This window comes from Eumetopias jubatus, unplaced genomic scaffold, assembly GCF_037043125.1.
Source record: "Eumetopias jubatus isolate StellerSeaLion01/CBP00866 unplaced genomic scaffold, mEumJub1_p1.0 scaffold_5, whole genome shotgun sequence".
NCBI lineage: Eukaryota > Metazoa > Chordata > Mammalia > Carnivora > Otariidae > Eumetopias > Eumetopias jubatus.
Window position 1 is genome coordinate 153,557,796 of NW_028274811.1, and position 18,108 is coordinate 153,575,903.

General features: G+C 62.0%; 1 protein-coding gene and 1 long non-coding RNA gene across 2 annotated transcripts in view; one reads left to right on the top strand and one right to left on the bottom strand.

Moving 5' to 3' along the window:
* Window positions 1–11,174: 11,174 nt before the first annotated feature.
* On the bottom strand, window positions 11,175–13,992 carry LOC114198551 (uncharacterized). Its single transcript, XR_003607136.2, has 3 exons — window positions 13,658–13,992; window positions 12,148–12,256; window positions 11,175–11,444 (listed from the first exon to the last, which is right to left on the bottom strand). It is a non-coding gene; the product is annotated as an uncharacterized LOC114198551 (long non-coding RNA).
* SLC12A7 (solute carrier family 12 member 7) overlaps window positions 13,182–18,108 on the top strand; it is a 41,809-nt gene continuing 36,882 nt past the window's right edge. The window contains exon 1 of the mRNA XM_028090002.2: window positions 13,182–13,366. Coding sequence (XP_027945803.1) covers window positions 13,219–13,366 — 148 coding nt within the window. The 5' untranslated portion in view covers window positions 13,182–13,218. The remainder of the gene's footprint in view (window positions 13,367–18,108) is intronic.

The following is an 18,108-nucleotide window of genomic DNA, read 5'->3' on the forward strand; positions in this document are numbered from 1 at the left end:
GGCAGGCTCCGTGGAGGTGGGAGGTTTCTGAAACTGGAGGGCAGCGCCGGGCCCGGCAGGCGAGTACCAGGGCGACCAGTAGGGGTCAGGCGAGCACCGCGGGAAGAGGGGTCAAAGTCAGCCCTGTGTCCTGTGGCCCGGCCGCCTTGTCCTTGGGTCACCTCTGAGAACTTGTCTGCACACCAGACCCCTTGTTCATTTGAGATCCTGCCGGGAGGCCAGGGGTCCAGGGAGGAGTTCCAGAAAGTTCCAGGCCAGGCTCCCACCCCTCCCCCAGCAGGGCTCGGGCCTCTCCCCACCCTGCGAATCCAGCCCCACCACCCTCCCTGGTCAGGGTCCTGCCAGGGTCTGTGGCGCTGCCCCTGAAGCCGCGGAGGCTCTGGCCCAGGACACTCACCTGGGGACCCCGCCCCAGGCTGGAGCAAGTGCTGTGGCCTCCAAAGGTTCTGAGGGTCCTGGAGCTGCCCATGGTGGCAGCCTCGAGGGGACAGCTGGGTGGTCACCACGGCAGCCTCGTGTGCACCAAACAAATGCAGTTTCAGGTGGTTTTCTGCGTATTTTCTCAACTAGATCCAGAGATAAAGTCATGGAGGGGGGTTTGCTAACTTCCTTCTTTGGGACAGAGGTGGGGTGTGTGCGGGGCTGACCCTGCGTGGACGCCCCACCCCCGCACGTCCGACCCGGGCCCGTGGGCTCTGCGGTGGCACTGGCACGGGAACCTGAGAACCGGGTGACCACGGGCAGCACAGGACCTCCCACCTCTCACCTAGCAGCTTTTCCTCTTGCAGCCCCAGGTCTGCGCAGGGCCCCGCGGGATCTGTGAGCACCACCACCCAGAACCTTCTGTTCCCGTGGAACACCCACCGGGGTCCAGGCTGGGGCTCTGCCCTGGGGCAGCGTCCCTGTCGCTGGCTCCTGGGGGCCTGCAGGTTCACCCGTGTGGGGCTTGGAGGCTCTGGCCAGGCCCCTGGTCAAGGCCGGTGGGACCCTGGGGGCCCTGCGGCTTCTCCTACTCTGGTGGGGCCTGGTACCCCAGGGGGGGCTGGAGGGCAGAGCAGGAAGCCCCAGAAATCCCTGGGGTCTCGGGCTGACCCTGCATGGTCCCTAGGTGACTCTCCTGATGGCCTGGGGCAGGTGCAGGGGCCTCACGGGACCCCGCCCCCCGGGGAGGAGAGGTGTCAGGTGCCCCCGTGTGCTCCGGCTTTCACTGCAGGGGCCCGAGGCCCTGCCCAGCCTGGCAACTCTCCCCACGCTCAGACTTGCTTAGTTGGAACTACACGGACTTCCAACATTTAGTCTTCAATTGCGGCAAAATACACAAAGCGCACTCATGCTCGGCCCTGCGTGTCCGTGGCCCCCTCCCCACCTCACCGTCCCCCGGCTGACCCTCCTCCACACAAAGGCTGGGGCTGCTCCTTGGACCGGGGGTCCAGTGTCCCTGCCCGGCCACTGGTGTGGTACATGTGGCCACAGAGCCCAGCGTGGGTGTATTTGCTCAGACAGAGCTGTTTACTTTCCAAACACTCGCAGCCCCACCTGGTGCCACCCGGGCGTGTCCAAGCTGGATACAGAGGCAGGAGGCAAGGCTTTCCCTGAAGCCGTGAGGTGCCTAGGTGGATGTCACATCCGGCCTGTGCTACGTACCCTGGGAATGCACAGGGGGGCAGCAGGATGGCCTCGTGGTGGCTGGAGGAGGGCCCTTGGACGGTGCCCTGACGTCCAGAAGACATGGCTGTATGCCAGGAAGGGCAGAGCCCTGGGTGGACCCGCTCACACATGCTCACCCGCACACGCACACACGCGGGGATGGATGAAAACCAGGCAGGCTGCCTCCCACCCCCCACCTCCCACCTCTGGCAGAAACAGTCTTGGTTAGCCAAGCTCAGTGGTTGGCAAATAATCGTTGAGCACCGTTGGGTGAGACACACTTCCTGCATCTGAGAATTGATTCTAGAACCTTCCATCAACAGGGTGAGGAAGAAAGAAACTACCGTCCTGGGCCTCCACGCGTGGGCGTGGCTCAGGGCATCGGGAGACCGGGTGGATGGGGACCAGCCTGAGGCGCAGGCCTCCCTGATTGGTTGGTGGTCGGCTGGGCGCTTGTTTGCAGTTGATTTCTCGGAGACATGGTGTCGGGTCTCCACGGCCCCTCTCGGACCGAGGGGTTCTGCGTAAGAGCTGCACCGTCCTGCAGGTCTTGTTTCTCGTGCTGCGGGACAACAAAGGCTTTATCTAGGCAACTGGGACTAGCTGACCTTGATTCACTGGACTCCGGGTACCGCTAACTTCCTGCCCCACACGACCAGTTGGCTCTGTAGCAGCAGCACCTGCAGCCTCGAGCCCGAGCGCACCCCTGCCACCACCGTCCCTGCCCGTCCCTCCCGGGGACACATACTTTTTTTTTTAGATTTTATTTATTTTAGAGAGAGAGAGTGAGCATGAGTGGGGGGAGCAGAGGGAGAGGGCCAAGCAGACCCCCGATGAGCGCAGAGCCTGATGCTGGGCTCAAACCACGACCTTGAGATCACCATCTGAGCCGAAACCAAGAGTCAGAGGCTTAGCTGACTGAGCCACCCAGGCGTCCCTGGACACATCCGTTTTTAAGTAAACTTGTACCGACAGGTAACACAGGTAGTCAGGAATACACAAATCCTGCTTTTACTTCTTCTTGAATGAGCATAGGTGCTCATAGATCACCTATGAGCAATAGGTGATCTCTTGAGAAACCATCCCTTGGGATAAAAATAGAACGTTGAGCCCCTGCAGTTAATAGCGTTGTAGATGTTTTCACGGGGTGTAGTTCGTCTCATCGCGGTTTCATCTTTCGGTTCCTTGATGACAAACGTTGATTTGACAAAACGAGTTAGGCAATATTCCTTCGTTTTTTTTTAACTGGAGGAGTTTACTCTAATTGGCGTTATTTCTTAAGTGTTTGGAAAATCATAGCAGCGCTGCTGTCTGGGGGGAGTGTATGCGTGCGTGCGTGTGTGCGTGCGCGTGTGTGCGCGTGTGCGTGTGTGCGCGTGTGCGTGTGTGCGTATGGGTTTGACTCTTCTCATGAGATATCGCACTATCCAGAGCTGCTATTTCTTCTTGTGAAAATTTGGGCAGAGCATGTTTCCCAAAGAACTGGTGTATGTCATGTACAATTTCAAAATGCTTCCGGGGAAGTGACTCCTAAAATCTCCTGACGATCAGCAGCTATGTCCTGAGGCTGCTATAACAAATCATCGCAAACCCGTGGCTTCAGACAACAGCAGGTTCCCCTCTGACCTTCCGGGAGCGACAGGGCCTGAGGAAGGTGTGGGCGCTCCCTCCAGAGGCTCCAGGGGGTCTCGCCTGGATTCTTCCAGCTTCCCGTGGCTCCGGGGCATCCCCAGCCTCTGGCAGTGCAGCCACGAGCCCGCCTCTGTGCCCCTCCGCATTTTCAAGCATCTCTCTCTCCTTTCAGCACCACCAGCCGTACTGGCTCGGGGCCTGCATACCCCAGTGTGACCTTGCCTTAACTTGATCACTTCTGCAAAGACCCTGGGTCTAAGTCCATGTTCCCAGCTTGGCAGGGGAGTGAGATTTGCCTGTGGTGCGCGCTTGGCTGTGCGTGCGTCTCTGGCATCTGTCAGTTAGGTCACTTGCATTACATGTGTGGTGCAGAGCTACTTTATCTTCACTGGTTTTTTTTTTTTTCCCTCGTCCACTTGTTCTATCAGTTCCTGAGAGGCGTGTCTGAAACCCCTGTTGGCGTGGACGCTCTGTCCGCGTCTGCGGCCACGGCACAGAGCGATGCCCTTAGAAGGGCTGGTCTGTGGCGTGCTCACCCGGTGAGTCGGCGCAGGGCCCTCTCTTGCCTTCTTTGGTATGAAGCGTGTATTTTCGATATTCCGTTTTCTCCCTCCACGGGCTCCCTGTTCTCCTGTCTCGGGGGTGTGGCTCATTGGGGTGTGTGAGTGAGCGCGGCAGCCAGGAAGCCTCTCGGGCCCGTGTCGCCAAGGAGCTTCGTTCAACACCTGGACTGCATGTTTTGTGCATGAGAGTGCCACGCCATGTGGCCACTGCTGTGCGCGCCCTGACCCCACACCAATGTCCTACCTCCCTGCTGAGGCTGCATCTCTGGGCTTCTACCCGGAGCCATTTGCCTTCAGCTGGGGAAGAGGTTCTGTCTCCCGGAAATGCCATCGTGTTGCCCCATGTTTAAGGACTGTGTTTGGTGGCGTGGGCATCGACGTGGGCATCAACGTGGGCAGCCGTTTTCCTTGCGCATTTCACTGAAGTGGCAGATCTTCCTGTTCTGCCCTTTTAATGTGTGGGTCCTTTCTCCCCAGAAGCTGAGATTGGCAACCAGATGCTCTCCATCAGCCTGTGTTTTATCGCCTTTCTCCATGCGCGTCACCCGCGCGCACGTTCTTGGCCTGTGATGTCGGCTCTGGGAGGACCTGACTCCTGCCAGGGTGGACAGACTCCGGGGTGCTGAGCTGCCAGGCCCAAGTGGCCTTGGTATACTTCAGCAGCAGTCAAGCTTATTTTTAAAATGTATTTTTTAACTCACTGCCCTGAGAAAATAGAAATTAATGACTTGTGGTATTTACACAAAAAGTAGTTCTCCGTAGACCCCAGCCAGGCTCGCTAGCGCTTTCCTCCATCGGGTCCCACTGATTTGAGCCAAATAGTTAATGTTTGAACGAGGTACTCAAGCCCTGAGATGGTTATCTAACTCAAACTGTGGCTCACACACCCTGCCCCTTCCCTCTCCTCCTGCGGGAACAGAAGAAAGTCAAAAAAAAGCTGTGGATTTTGGTTCAGGTTGCCGAGCAGAACTGGCCGTGTCAGCTTGAGGCCCCCCAGCTGGAAACCGTCCGGCAGAACCAAGTGCTGGGCCTCCGCAGGCCCTCGGCCCCGGCTCCACGGGGTCCACCACCTGCAGGCCCTGGGTGGGCCGAGTGGCTCTGTCAGCCCGTGGTGGGGGGCGGCCTCTGCTCGGGCCTTGTCTTCGGCCTCGTGGCCTTTCTGTGCGGGGGGCCGGGGACGCGCTGGCCGGGAGGCTTTATTCATTTAGGTGGAGGGTTCTTCTGCCTCGATTCCCGAGGCCAGCGATCAGGGGCGTGGCGGCTGGTGTGGTCCCCAGGGTGCCGGGGCCCACCCCCAGTGCAGACCCCTCCTCGGGCTGGGGTCTGAGCAGTCACCCCCCACCCTCCCCCAGACAGAATCCAAAAGCCCTGGGCAGGTCCCCACCTTCCTGGCCTGGTAGGTGTGACCTTGAGGGAGGCCGTTGGTCACCTTATCTCCTGTGGATAATAATAGGATAGAAATCACCGCCCCGGGCGCCTGAGTGTGACCTGCTTATCTCTGGGCAGCCGCTGTTTAATTGAAATGGTGGTGAAGTATTTTTGTCTCGGCAACGCTGGCTCTGGCCACCAAAGCAGAAGGTGCTGGGAGCGTCTCCGTCCAGTCCCGTCTCCTCCCAAAGGGCTTGCGTGGTGTGGGATGCCTTACAGACACGGCGATGTGCTTTCGATGCCTTGTCTCTTACTTAAATGTGTTCTCTGGAAACTGTTACACCTCACTCCATACAGGGGAATCCTATTAGTGAAGCAAACACCACTCCCGGTAGCCAGAAGGTAGAAACAACCCCAGCGCCCATCGACGGACGATTGGGTCAACAAATGTGGTCCATCGGCATGCTGGAGTATCGTTCAGCCTTAAGAAGGAAACGGACAAGTACTACACGATCCCTGTCTGTGAGGTGCTCAGATTGCCGCCGCCAGAGACAGAAAGGAGGACGTGGTTTCCAGGGGCTGGGGGCCGGGGTGAGTGTTCCCTGGGGACAGAGCTTCCATCTAGCAAGATGGAAAGCCTTCCGGAGACGGACGGTGGCGACAGTTTGCACAGCAACGTGTTGAAAGGCACACTGAGGCACATCACAATTTTTACTTTTTCAAGAGTTCGTCTGAGCAAACCTCGGCTGGGCAGAAGCGGCTGGGGGTGTCCCCGGGAGCGAGAGACGGGCGATGATCTGATCCGCCGTGGTGTGGGTGGCTGTGCGCAGGCCTGCTTTCCCCCAGGCTTCAGAGCCCACCCCACCCCGCGGCCTCCTCAGTTGTGCTAGGGAGCGCCCCTAAGCCACTGAACTACACAGTTAAATATGGTTAAAACAGCCAATTTAATATTCTGTATGTTTCACCACAATTAAACAAAGTCAGTTTTTTGGAAAGGGAAAGAAAGGTCAAAACGAGTGACATTTTTGTCAAGTCCCTGAGGTTGGTGGAGGAGGCCCAGTGACCCCACAGCACGAGGACTCAGCATCCTCAACCGCAGGGCTGTGCGTCCCGCAGACGTCACGGCGCGGCAGTGGATGGCCTTCACCCCCACCGGCTGCGTTGTCTGAGGTCCCAGGGCTTGGCGGGTTTGGAAGCTGCCCCCTCCCGAAAAAGTTTGACCCCGTTGTCACCACAGCCCTGTGAGTGGGGGTCCTGTGCTCAGAGGGGACGCTGGTCTGGTCATGGGGACTCTAGGGTGACCCAGTGACCATCGCCATGGGACTTGGGGACTGCGGGGTCACCACCGGCTCCCATGGACAACAGCCAAAGGATGGCGCAGCCCCGCCCAGGCCCTAGGCCTCGGTGCCCCACCCTTGGCCTTCCCCAAGACCCCTCAGGAGCGACAAGCTCGCAGGAGCGGGGTGCCGTCACTGTGGACCTGCGGGCGAAGCTGGTGTGGCAAAGCAGTCTCCAAGCTGGTGCCCTCAGTCCGGGGCTGCCTGGAGACCCCGGGACAGTTTGGTACTCCCTGAGTACCGCGAGCCCAAAGAAGGAACTGGCTGGGGGTGGGGGCGGTTCCCACTGCGCCTGCCCAGGGGGGATTCCTGTGGATGGTCCCCTGGGGGTGGCTGTGCAGTGGCTTCCGGGGCCATACTCAGCCTCCCGGGGATGAGAGTCCAGGGAGCAGACCCCCGAGTGACCAGCCGAGACACCTGGAGCAGATCCTGGCCCCAGAGAAGGCAGCTGTCCCCTAGGACAGGGCCCTGTCCACCCACCTCCTATCTAGCTCCTTATGCCATGGTCTGATCAGGGGTGACACCTGAAGTCAGCTCCGCTTGGCCTGGTCCCCAAGGTGGCACCCCTGCAGGCCCGTGGCCAGGGCCTCCTTCCCCCAAGTGCCTGCCCCTCGAAGCACTATGCATAGTCCATCTCCCTCCCCAAGGCCTGGAGACCTCGTCTCCGACGCAGAGAAAGCCTGGGATGTGGGACCCACTTTGCCCCACTTTGTGTGTCCAAGGATGGCCACAGTTCCTGGCACAGTGATGCTCGGGGATGGAGCCTTGAGCCCGTGGAGGAACTGGTCAGTGAAGGAGCTGATCTGCCCTGGGGTCCACATGACCCCTACCCTCGCCCTGCCTGTCGGGACCCCACCGCCCGAGGGCCACAGGACGAAGCTGCTGCCCGTTCCTGGGAGAGCCTGCACCAACTCCTGAGGGTAGCCTGTAGACGGGCGTCCGGGGCTCCGCACTGCGGGGCCTAGGCTAGGTGTGGGTGGGCAGGGGGCTTGAGTCCCAGGAAAGGCAGAGCTCCATCTGGACACACCCAGCTTTTGCTGCCACCTCCTGTCCCAGCCCCACCACTGTGCTGGGTGGTGTCTGGCATGCCACATAGCTTCTCCCACAGAATGGAGGTCATTATTGTGCCTACAGATGGCTGTCTTTTTCTTTCTCCATGACTACTTTTCACAGAAAAAGATCCCGAGTAGTGCCTGCCATATAGTGAGTATTGGGGTAGTCCCCACCCTGGGGCTTGGGGTCAGGATGAGGGAAATGGGCAAGAGGGGCCTGGACGTTGGCCTCCCTTCCCCCACGAGGCTCTGGGCCACTTGAGGGAGCAGATGCAGGTGCTTAGGCTCTCCTGTTGGCCTTGGTGCAGGCCCCTGTCAGGGCCAAATATCCATGGGGCTGACAGCCCATCACCCACCCACCAGTGGGAATCCCCTCTGCCACCTCCAAGCCTTGGGACCTTGTGGGGCCCTTGTTGGTAGAGGTCGTGAGAGGCACGGCCCAGGTGGCCCCCTGCCCGGGAAACGAGGGATTCAGGCAGGGTGAAGGTGCGTCGGGGCTCATGTGCATGCTGCCCCATCCGCGGGCATCAGGCGGAGCTATGCTTTCTTTCTCCCACGAGGTGTAGCCTGCAGTGAGAAGCACTCATGGGGCTACACTGGTGAGTTCTGTGCTCTGGGCCCCAGCAGGCGCCCCTGGAGCTGCCGTCCTGACGTCTGGCCTGGACTGGCCCTGTCCGCCCCGAGCTGCCGGTGGCCAGGGTCACACAGCCTCCTTTACCGACGCGGTGAGGGGCTGGCCAGCCGTGCACGTGGTTGGCACCTCTCATGGACGCTGCCGTCCCTCTGCCCGTTGTGTTGATGGGCTTGTGGGCTGTCTCCGGTGTGGCCCACACGAATGTCCTGCTCCAAGCGTCCTGGTGCATGTCCTTGGTGCCCGTGACTCCTTGCAGGGAGGGGGCTTGGGGCTCCTGGCCAAGGCGAGTGTGGGTCTCCCAACGTGGCTGCACACTTTCCACGCCCGCGCTTAGCCTGAAGTGCGGCCGTGGGCTGGGGCCCTTGCCGGCGGCCGGGCGACCTCGGTCCTGCCGCTGCCTTCTCTTTACTGATCTGAGGGCTGTCCTTTCAGAATCCGGACACGCCTGGCCGGCCGCGTGGCTCACAACTGTCTTGACACCCTGGGGCCCTCTTCTCCACTCTGCATGGAGCTCTGTGAGGAGCAGAGACCACTTAGGCACTTTCTCTTTCAGGAAGAGCACCTTCGAGGCCACAAGGGAATGCCACATCCACCATTTTTAGCGTAAATCTCTGTCTCGTGGCCCCTGACTCTAGGCTGTGCTCCTGCAAGCTCGGGGGCTCCCTGATGGCGTCACCTCACACGCAGGCCCAGCCCAGCGTGGGGGCCCCGTAGCATGTCCCGCGAGCCTACCAGGGGGCTCCATGGCAGGCTGAGGGGTGGACCCCGACCAGCCCCGTCAGCAGAAAGATCCTGAGTGGACCGGAACCTGGGAGTCACACGTGAGGCCTTCAGAGGGATGGGTGGCTGGAAACGGCCTGCGTGTGGGCCCCGGGGGGGACAACGAGGCGCTTGGGTCTGAAGCTTTTTGGGCACCAAAAGGCCCAAAGCCGGATGCTCCTGTCCCCACCTCGTCCATTCTCAGGAACTTCCTGGGGGAAGTCCAGGAGAACTGGGCACTCCTGGATCCTTGACAGCCTCTGGAGTAGGGTGGGGCCTGCCCTGCCCACGCCGGAGCCACGGAGCCAGGGCCTGGGCTGAGAGTGTGGGTGTAGGAGCCTGGTGTACAAGGGAGGGCCTGGCACAAAAGCCCTGTTGCCTGAAGGTTTCTGGTGCTCCTCACCACCAGCACTGTCGCCCCAGCTCCTGCAGGAGGGGCTGAGGGCGGGGCACTGGCCCGTGTGGGCCCTGGGACACTTGTTGTGGTGAGATGGGCGGGAATGGATGCAGAGGTCATGCGGAGGCTACGTGGCTTCAGACGTTTCTGGAGGGGGTTGCACTGCCGAGCTGATGGCCCTCAGGGGTCTGGGCAGTGCCATGTGGGGGCAGGGAGGCAGAAGGGTCCCCGCCGGTGCCCGGTGCTGGCCTAGCGGCGAGGGTGCCCTGCGTCCAGGCCCCGGGAGGGGTCTGGCGAGAAGGTGGCGGTAGCCATCAGTGGCAAGCATGCTTTCAAACCCCACCTGTGTTGCAAGGGGCTTCTCGAATTTCCACCAAGATTTATTTGAAAAGAAGTGACATGTGAAACCAGAACAGGGTGTGAGGGCAAAGCAGTGTTCTGGAGTCTGAAGCTCTAAAGAAAGTGGGAAGGAAGCCTTTCTTTGTTCTGTAATCAGTGTCCTGACTGCGAGGTGGAACAGGGGCACAGGGTTCCCACCCGCTCCCTGGAGAGGAGGTATGAAAGTCTCCGCCAGCCACCATGGGGTCCCCAGGGAGGGGGCCTTTGGCTGAAGTGGAGTCCCTCCGTGTTAAAGGATTATAAACCCTGTTTAGCACTCAAGTTCTATATGCTTTCTAACTTCTGGGTTCTCTTAACATGACTTTCTTATCTCAAAAAATAAAACCCAGCAAAGTCTCCAAGGAGCTCTGGCTTCCGATTCCTGGCTGCAGGCCCTCCTTCAGCACCGCCTCGGCGGGAGCTGCCCCCCAGAGTGGGTGGCCCCAGAGTCCCCCACAGGACGTCCTGAGCTGGGGACTGGCAGCGGCCATCCAGGGGGCACTGGAGGTCATGCAGAGGACAGGGTTTTTATGATCTGGCCATCTGTCCCTTCAAAACCAGGAGGTTTTCCTACAGCTATAAAATTGTCTTATTTTGAAAGATTTCCAACCTACAGAAAAGTGCAAGACAACTGTGACAGCCACACAACCCAGCCTGCCCCATAACGTCCTCCGCAGCTTTCCCTGGCCAGGCTGGCAGGTTCTCGCCTCTGTGTCCTCAGGTGACAGTGACGTTTTGGAGGAATCAGGCATTGTTTGCAGAACCCCAGAACCGGTCCAGTGCTCAGGGCGGAGAGCCTGCCCCGCCCTCCTCAGAGCCCGAGCTGTGTCCCCAGGGCAGGCTGCAGGGCTTGTGAGCCGGGAAGCCACCCAGACGCAGCCGTCACAGGGTGTGCGCCTGGGGCCTGGGGCCTGGGGCCTGGGGCCGAGGGCTCCTGCTGAGAGTCGGGGCCGGGGGAGGGGCAGACACCGAGTCTGGCCTGTGCCCGTCCACTGCCCGCCACCCCCCACTGCTGCAGCCCCCTTCCTGAGCCACAGCAGGAGGGCAGGAGCCATGGGATCTTGGGTGGTCCCCTCAGAGAGAATTCTCCCCGCCCTGCCAGCTAGGAGAGTCCAATTGCCACAGAGTCGTGAAAGGCTCCTGAAGTGACCTCTCCCCTCCTGGACTTCTGTCCCCTGCTGTCCTCACCTTGCCCCCTGCCAGATGGCTCACCACACACTGTTTGCTCTGAAGAAGTGACTTTGGTTTTAAGTAAAGGGGCCTCCCTCCCCTCCCCCTGCCTCTGGAGCATCTGGGGCTCCTTCTGCTCGCCCCTCTTCCTCCCCTCCTTTCTCCCCGCCCCCCATTTCCTCCCTCTCCCTTCTCCCTGCCCTCCCGCCCTCCCGGCGGGCTGGGCTTTCAGTCCAGTAGCCTTGTGGGGCATCTCCCTCTGTGGCAGGAGCTGACCTTTTCAGGACTGGCCCCAGGCCCACAGAGGTGAGCACCCGCGTGGGGGCCAGGCTCTTCCAGCCTAAAGGCGCCGACTTCCTGGGAGAGGTGGTCTTGGCCTCCTGGACCCGGGGCAGACAGCACCCCATCCCTCGCACATCCTCCCTGGTGGTTCCTGGACAGCAGGCTCCCAGCCCGGAAGGATGAGCTGAACTCTTGAGCCAGGAAAGTTGGAGGATCAGCCATGGCCTTTGAAAAAGGGAGAAGAGAGTCACCCCCCAGCCCCCTGTGAATGACCCTTCACCTCTGGACCTCAGTTCCTCATCTGTAAAGGCGTGGGTCCCACTGGTGAGCTCCTGTGGTCACCTGGCCTTGGTCACAGGCCACTTAGTCTTGCTCGAAAGCTCCCCAACCCCAGGGTCAATAGCTTTGGTGACCAGCGGTGAGTGCAGAGGCTCGGTTAGGGCCGGGCAAGCTGTTTCCACACTCCTACCCTTCAGCACCACACTCTGCAGCTTTGCTGAGCAACGCCCAGACTTCAACAAAGCCGACCCTTCCCTGAGAAGGACCCCTGGAAACCCTTCTATACTCTGGGGGGGGGGCTTCTCCCCACCTTTCTTGCTGCTGCCCTAAGAAGGCAGCTGAAGGCACCTCCACCATCTGACACTCCTGACCCCTGCCACAGGATTCCGTATCTCTCTGTGGAAGCTGGGGTGTGAGGGTACACAAGGGCAGCCCTGGGCAGCCCACGGGCCCAGGTCCCCCCGGGGAAGCTGGTGCTGGTGCTGGTGCTGGGTGGGGCCGGGAGCCTGGGGACACCTGACCGACTTCTTTTGATTTTAATTGAGAATGGACTTTCTGAATTTGGTTTTATGTTGTTTGTTGTTAATATGAAAAAATGCAAAGAAAATGCAGATCTTTGTAATGCCAAGGCCCAGAGATAACCGCTGACCTTCCTCCGGTGGACTGTTCCGGGCGCATTTTTCAGCTGTGATGGCCCCTCCTGGTGATCCGTTGCAGTGTCGTGACCTTGCTTGCCCTCCTGTGCTGCTGCTTCCTGGCTGTGAAACACAATCTGTTCAGGGCTCGTTGCACCTAGTCGCCATCACTGCTTGGATGTTGGAACTTATTTTCACTCTGATTAACATTTTATTGTTCTTTCCACGTGTCCTTTGTTCAGGAGCTGGAAGACGCAGGCCAGTGGCGGCCTGGGGGCTGCCTGGCTGGGGTCCGAGCTGCCCTCCCTGGCCCTTCCTTCCCTTGCCTGGCTGGCCCGGCAGGGCCCAGGCAAGGAAAGGGAGGGCTCCCCAGGGTACAGGCTGGGAATCACTCCCTTGAGCAGAGGGGAGAGGCCTGGGGTCCTCTGCGGGCCGGGGCCTGTCTCAGGCCCTTGGTAACTTGTCTGGGTTATGTCCCTTGAGGACGGAGCCCCCACAGCAGCCCCGACAGCTGCCCACACAGCGGCCTCCGCTCCCCACCCTGTGCCTTTGCTAAGCATGGCTCCCTCCGGTTGGAAACCCCTGCGCTGGGGGCGCCTGAGCCAGGCACGGAGGGAGAGCCGAGACCAGATCCCAACTTGGTCTGGTGGGTGGGTGGGGGGTACTGCTCTGTCCTCTAGGGATCCAGACTGCGTGTGGGGGGGACCCTGCGGGCAGGGGCCAGCTGGGGGCACGGTGGCGGGGAGGATAGGGCGGGCAAAGGCCTGCTCTGGGCGGGCTGGGTGACTCTGGGGGAGGGGGCGCCCTGAGGGCGCGGGAGGTCCCGGAGGGCAGGCTGGGGGAGGGGACCTCTGCGGAAGGCGCCCCGCCCCGTCCCGCTCCGCCCCGCCCCGTCCCGCTCCGCCCCGCCCCGCCCCGCCCCGCTGAGCGCAAACTTTTCCGGAGGCCGAAGGGACGGCAGGTGAGGTCACGTGGCCAGGGGGCGGGGCGAGCCAGGCCGGGGGCGGACCGCGCGGACCCCGCCCCTGCGCCCAAGTCCCGCGGCGCGTCGGCAGAGCGCGGGCCGGAGCGGAGACCGGAGCGCCATGCCCACCAACTTCACTGTGGTGCCGGTGCAGGCGGGGGCGGACGGCGGCCAGGACGAGGCGGCCGAGGGGGCCGAGGCGGCCGAGGCGGCCGAGGGGGCCGAGGCGCCGGGCCCCCCCGAGGGCGAGCCCGACTGCCAGAGCCCGGGTGAGCGCGGCCGCACCTGCCCGCCGGACAAAGGCGGAGCCGGGCTGCGCGGGGCCCGGGGACGGCCGGGAGGAGGGGCGGCCCCGGAGGGGGGCCGAGGGCGACCCGGGGGGCGCCCAGAGGAGGGGGACGCAGCGAGGTCGTCCCGAGGCAGCCTGCTTTCCGCGCACTCTCCCCAACCCCTTCCCTCCGGGGTCCCCCCAGCCGTTCCTCCCTCGCCACTACGTCTCACCTCCCACGAACCCCCTCTTGGCGCCCCCCGCACGCCTCTTGCCTGCAAAGTCCCCTCACCAGGCTTATCCCGGGGACGCAGGGCTCCTGCCGCGCCCAGTGCTCCCAGGGGCTGTGGGCTCAGCCTGGCTGCTCCGTGCCTGGCCCACCCCCACTGGGACACTGGAAGCACCTTCTGTCTCCCACTCTGGGTGGGACGCCCGGGGTAGCGATGGGAACGGGGAGAGGCCTCCCCCTCCGTGAGAAAATCCAGGCCCCCCAGGTCCCGGGCGGGTCGGGGTAGGGCCGCCAGAGTGCCTTCCTGCTTCCTTCCTGTTGCCTTTGCTCTTGCGCGCTGGGGCAAAGGGCCTCCGGTCCGATAAGCCCGGCTGAGAGCCCAGGTCTGCGCGCCGCCCGACTCGCCGAACCCGCTCTTTTGTGGGGTCATCCGCAGGAAGGTCGGCCGGTCCCCGGCTGGCTGGGGGAGGCGCCGCCCCATCCGCGCTGAGCTGTGCTCTGCCCCCGGGTCCTCCATACCCTCTTTGTTTCTGGACTCGGGAGGCGTCTAGCGCTTTCACTTTCTCTTGGGGGGATCCCCCAGGACTGCTCCCTCTGTCCTGCAGGCTCCAAACCCCAGGTCCCCTGGAGCAGATGAATGGGTCACCCCCAGTAGGTATCCTCTAGAATTGGGGGGTCCTCCGAGAACAGCCCACAGCCGCGGGTCTCACTCCACTGCGTTTGGGTAGCGGCTCCCTGCTCCCAGTGGCCCAGACCCCTGGGTCCAGGCCAGGCACCTTCTGAGAGCACCCACCGTCAGGTGCACCCCCTCCCTAGGTGTCCTCTCTGTCTGCGGGGTGAGGCCCCTGTCCAGCTTTCCTGTGCGTGTCCTGGGGCCTGGGACAGGTCACCAGACCAGGTGTCAGATGAAGGCAAGGTCTGTGCACCCAGCCTCCCCCCGGGTTCTGAGCACGCTCTGGCATTGTCCTGGGTGAGCCGCGTCCTAGCGGCCAGCAGAAGTGCATCACGTTTCCCGGGGAGCCTCCATGCCTGCGTATCCTGCTCCCCGCCGCTGGCCCCTTCTTGGGCGGACCTGTGGTCCCTTCTTTCCAGACTTGGAGTGTGTCTTGTTTTGAAGCCGGGGTAATTTTCTTCCTGCTCGTTTCCTTGTCCCTCCACTTAGGAGCTCCACACGGTGGTCTTGGGCCCGTGGGCTCAAGAGTCAGGTGCTGCAGCTGCCAGGAGGGCTGGGCGTCCTGCCCATCTGGGCCGGTGGGAGGCCGGGGTCTTGAGCCCCCGCCCGCCCTCACTTGAGTGCTGCCCAGGGTCTTAACCTTCATCCCCCTTCTTTCCTGCCAGGGGCTTGCCTGGAATCTTAGGGCCTCGCGTGATCTCTGACTCCCGGAGTGTGGGCGGACGCAGACAAGGGTTTCATGCTCACCTTGTAATGACGCTTGCCGTCTGAGCTGAGCCAGCACAGAAGTTACCTGGGTCTTCGACATTTTGTGCTCTACACTCTTCCTTTTCTCTCGGAAAGAGACGGGGTAGCGTCCCCCGCGTGTCACTGTGTGGTTGTCTTTCGGGGATTCTGCTACGGTGGGCTTTGATGTTTCACATGAGGTTCTGGAGTGTAGTTGGTGCTCAGAGGTGCCATGTGACTGGCACCGTGTCACCAGCCTGACGAGGGGGCTGTCAGGGAAGGTCCTTAGCGAGCTGGGAAGGCCAGACTGGAGCCCCTCCTGAAGGCCCACTTTGCGGTTCAGGGTGCAGGGTGCACGCCCTGAGGTCCCAGCAGTGGCCACGTCTGGCCCCATCACAGGATTGCTGGCACTCAGGCCAGTCCCCCCGGGGATGTTCCCGCCTTTCTGGGTGGACCTCCTGGTGGTGGTGAAGCATGGCTGGGGAGACCCTCCTGGGGTGTTTCTGGAAGCCCTGGGCTGTCTGGAAAGAGGAGGCCTGAGACCCCGTAGGTTGAGGGCCCAGGGTGTGCTGAGAGTGACTGGCAGGCCCGGAGGAGTGGCGCTCTCCTCAGCAGGCCGACCTGGCCTGGCAGAGCTCAGTGGGGCCGTGGGGTCTGCCCTGCCTCGGTGAGGGCCAGTGAACCGTGACCCAGGGCTGGAAGGAGCCTGAACGCATGCCCCTCCTCCCCCCCGTTGCTGTTCCACACACCCCAGGCAGATGCTGGTGTCAAATGCCTCCTGAGGCCGGGGCTTGTCTCCCCCCACCCCCAGCTACAGGCCCTCAATGCGCAGGCTGGAGGAAGCCAAGCACTGACCTTAACTGGCCCGCCGCGTTACCCCTGGCCCTGCCCCTCCGGTAGGCCTGTGGCAGGTGCTTTAGAGCCAGGAGGACGGGGCTCTTGACCCAGCTGGTGCTTTGGGGAGGCCTGGGCCCAGGGAGGGTTGGCACAGGAGGTGGAGGCCAGGCTCAGCATCCTGCTGCGGACCCTCCCCACCCTCTGCCAGTGAGGTGGCGGTGTGTTCTGGAATGACAGTTTGCCTTGCTGGGGGTCCTGTGCCTTGTCAGGACATTTATTCTGTGTTTTCTTGTGATTGGAGCTTGCAGGTGGGCAGGATGGACTCTGTGTGTCTCTGTGGCGTTGGTGAGCTACCTCTCGGGGGGTGGCGAGGAGTAGGGTGCTTTCCTAAGTTCCAGGTGTGGGGTTTTTACCGACTTCAGGGAACCCAGGTGGCTGTTGGGCCTGGGTGGAGCCCCTCCTGGGCCTTGGGGGGGGGGTCCCTGGATCAGGCAGGTGTGCATGTGAGGCATGGCCACAGGTTGTGGGCCCCCAACGGAGGTCGGGCTCAGCCCGTGGAGGGCTGATTGGACCGCTGCCCTGTGTCCCCGTCCCTGGCTGAGACTGTCCAGCTGCCTCGTCTCCTTGGTGAGTTCCGCTCTGCAGCTCAGCTCCTGCTGGGCACCCAGGGGTCTCTTCCCTCTAAGAGGCGGGAGTACTGTGCTTCCCGGAGGCACTCATCTGGACGGTCCCCGGGCAGCGTCACCCACGCTCTGCCAGGGCGTGTGGCGGGCTGGCCATCGGGCAGTGGGCCGCACTCTGAGGCCATGACCCCAGACCTCAAGCAGCGTTTCTGTTGGCGTGTGGCTGCTGACGGGCTGTGTGGGGGGATCCTGGAACAGGGTGGTCAAGGAGTGAGGACAACATGGCTTCCAGGTTTGGTTCAGGGCAGGAGGACGGTGTCGCGGTGGCTGTTTGAGTAGGAAGGACAGGCCATGCGGCTGTCCTGTTGACAGCGCCTCCGAGCACCGTCCTGGGGAGTAGCTGTTAGCAGTCCATGTGCTGTTCAGGGAGATGTCACAGTGTTAGACCCCGGGTGGGGGGCAGGGCTACCACACACGGTTCTGTGTGCGAGGAGCAAAGGGGAAGTTTACCGAGTAGTGTGCAGCTGAGTGCTTGATCACACAGCCTCTGTGCACCTTTTGACGTTCCCAGATGGTCTTCAGGGGACAGGCCCTCTTCTCGAATAAGTCCCCCTGCCGAGTCCATGTGTGTGTGCATGTTTGCGTCTGTGCGCACACGTGAGTCTGCATGTTTGCGTGTGCACACATGTGAGCCTTGTTTGTATGTGTACACATGTGGGTCTTAGTGTATGTGGGTGTGTGCATGTTTGCACATGTGTACATGTGGGTCTCTGGGCACGTGTGCATGTTTGTGTGCATAAACACGGAGGCGGGTACAGGGGCTTGGTGGTCACGTGGTGTTGGGATGTTCTTTCCCTCAGCCCCCAGCGGACCCCGGCTCATGAAGGGGGCTGGAGGTGCGCCTCCGGGGGTGCCAGCCGGGCTGTGGGAGCAGTGGTGAGACACGTCTGTGCCTCTGATCTGAGATCTGTTTCCGTGACCAGTACAAGGAGCCTTGCTACATAGAGCTAGGTCCGTGTTCAGGAAAGTTCCTCAGAAATTCTCAGTTTGATACCCACTGAGCTGGAGCAGGTATCTGAGCTGTGGACACCAGCGGTGGCGGTCACTGCTTGGGGAAGGGGGTTGTCCGCCATGAGGGGAACGAGGGACACCTCTGAGGGTCTGGCCCCCATGGCAGCCGCCCAGGGGTCCGCTGGGCGCTGGTCACCGGCAGCTGCCGTCCATCCTGTGAGACTGCATGTGTGCCACGCTGGTCCATCACGGCCTTGGGTGCGTCAGTGAGCAGAGCAGTCTGGGTGCCCCCCTTCTGGGCGCGCAGAGGCTGCAGGGACCGGCATGTGATGTATGGTGCCCTGGGGAGGATGGAGCGCCATGAGGTGATGGCTGTTGGCGTGGCCTCTCCTGAGGGGCGGTTGGGTGCTGGGCATGGCGGTGCCAGCAGTGAGAGTGGCCAGGAGGAGGGCTAGGCCCCTCCATGCGGAGACCGTGGGCTTTGGGGCCTCTTCAGTTCTGATGTCTCTGGCTGTGTGGCGTGTCGGAGCTCCCCGTGGCGTGGAGGCACCCTGGAGCCTGGAACTGGCCCCGCCTGGTGAACCCGCCACCCACCAGCTGCTGTTCATAAGGTGGGCTGTGGCTGGGAGCAGGAAGCAGCTGGC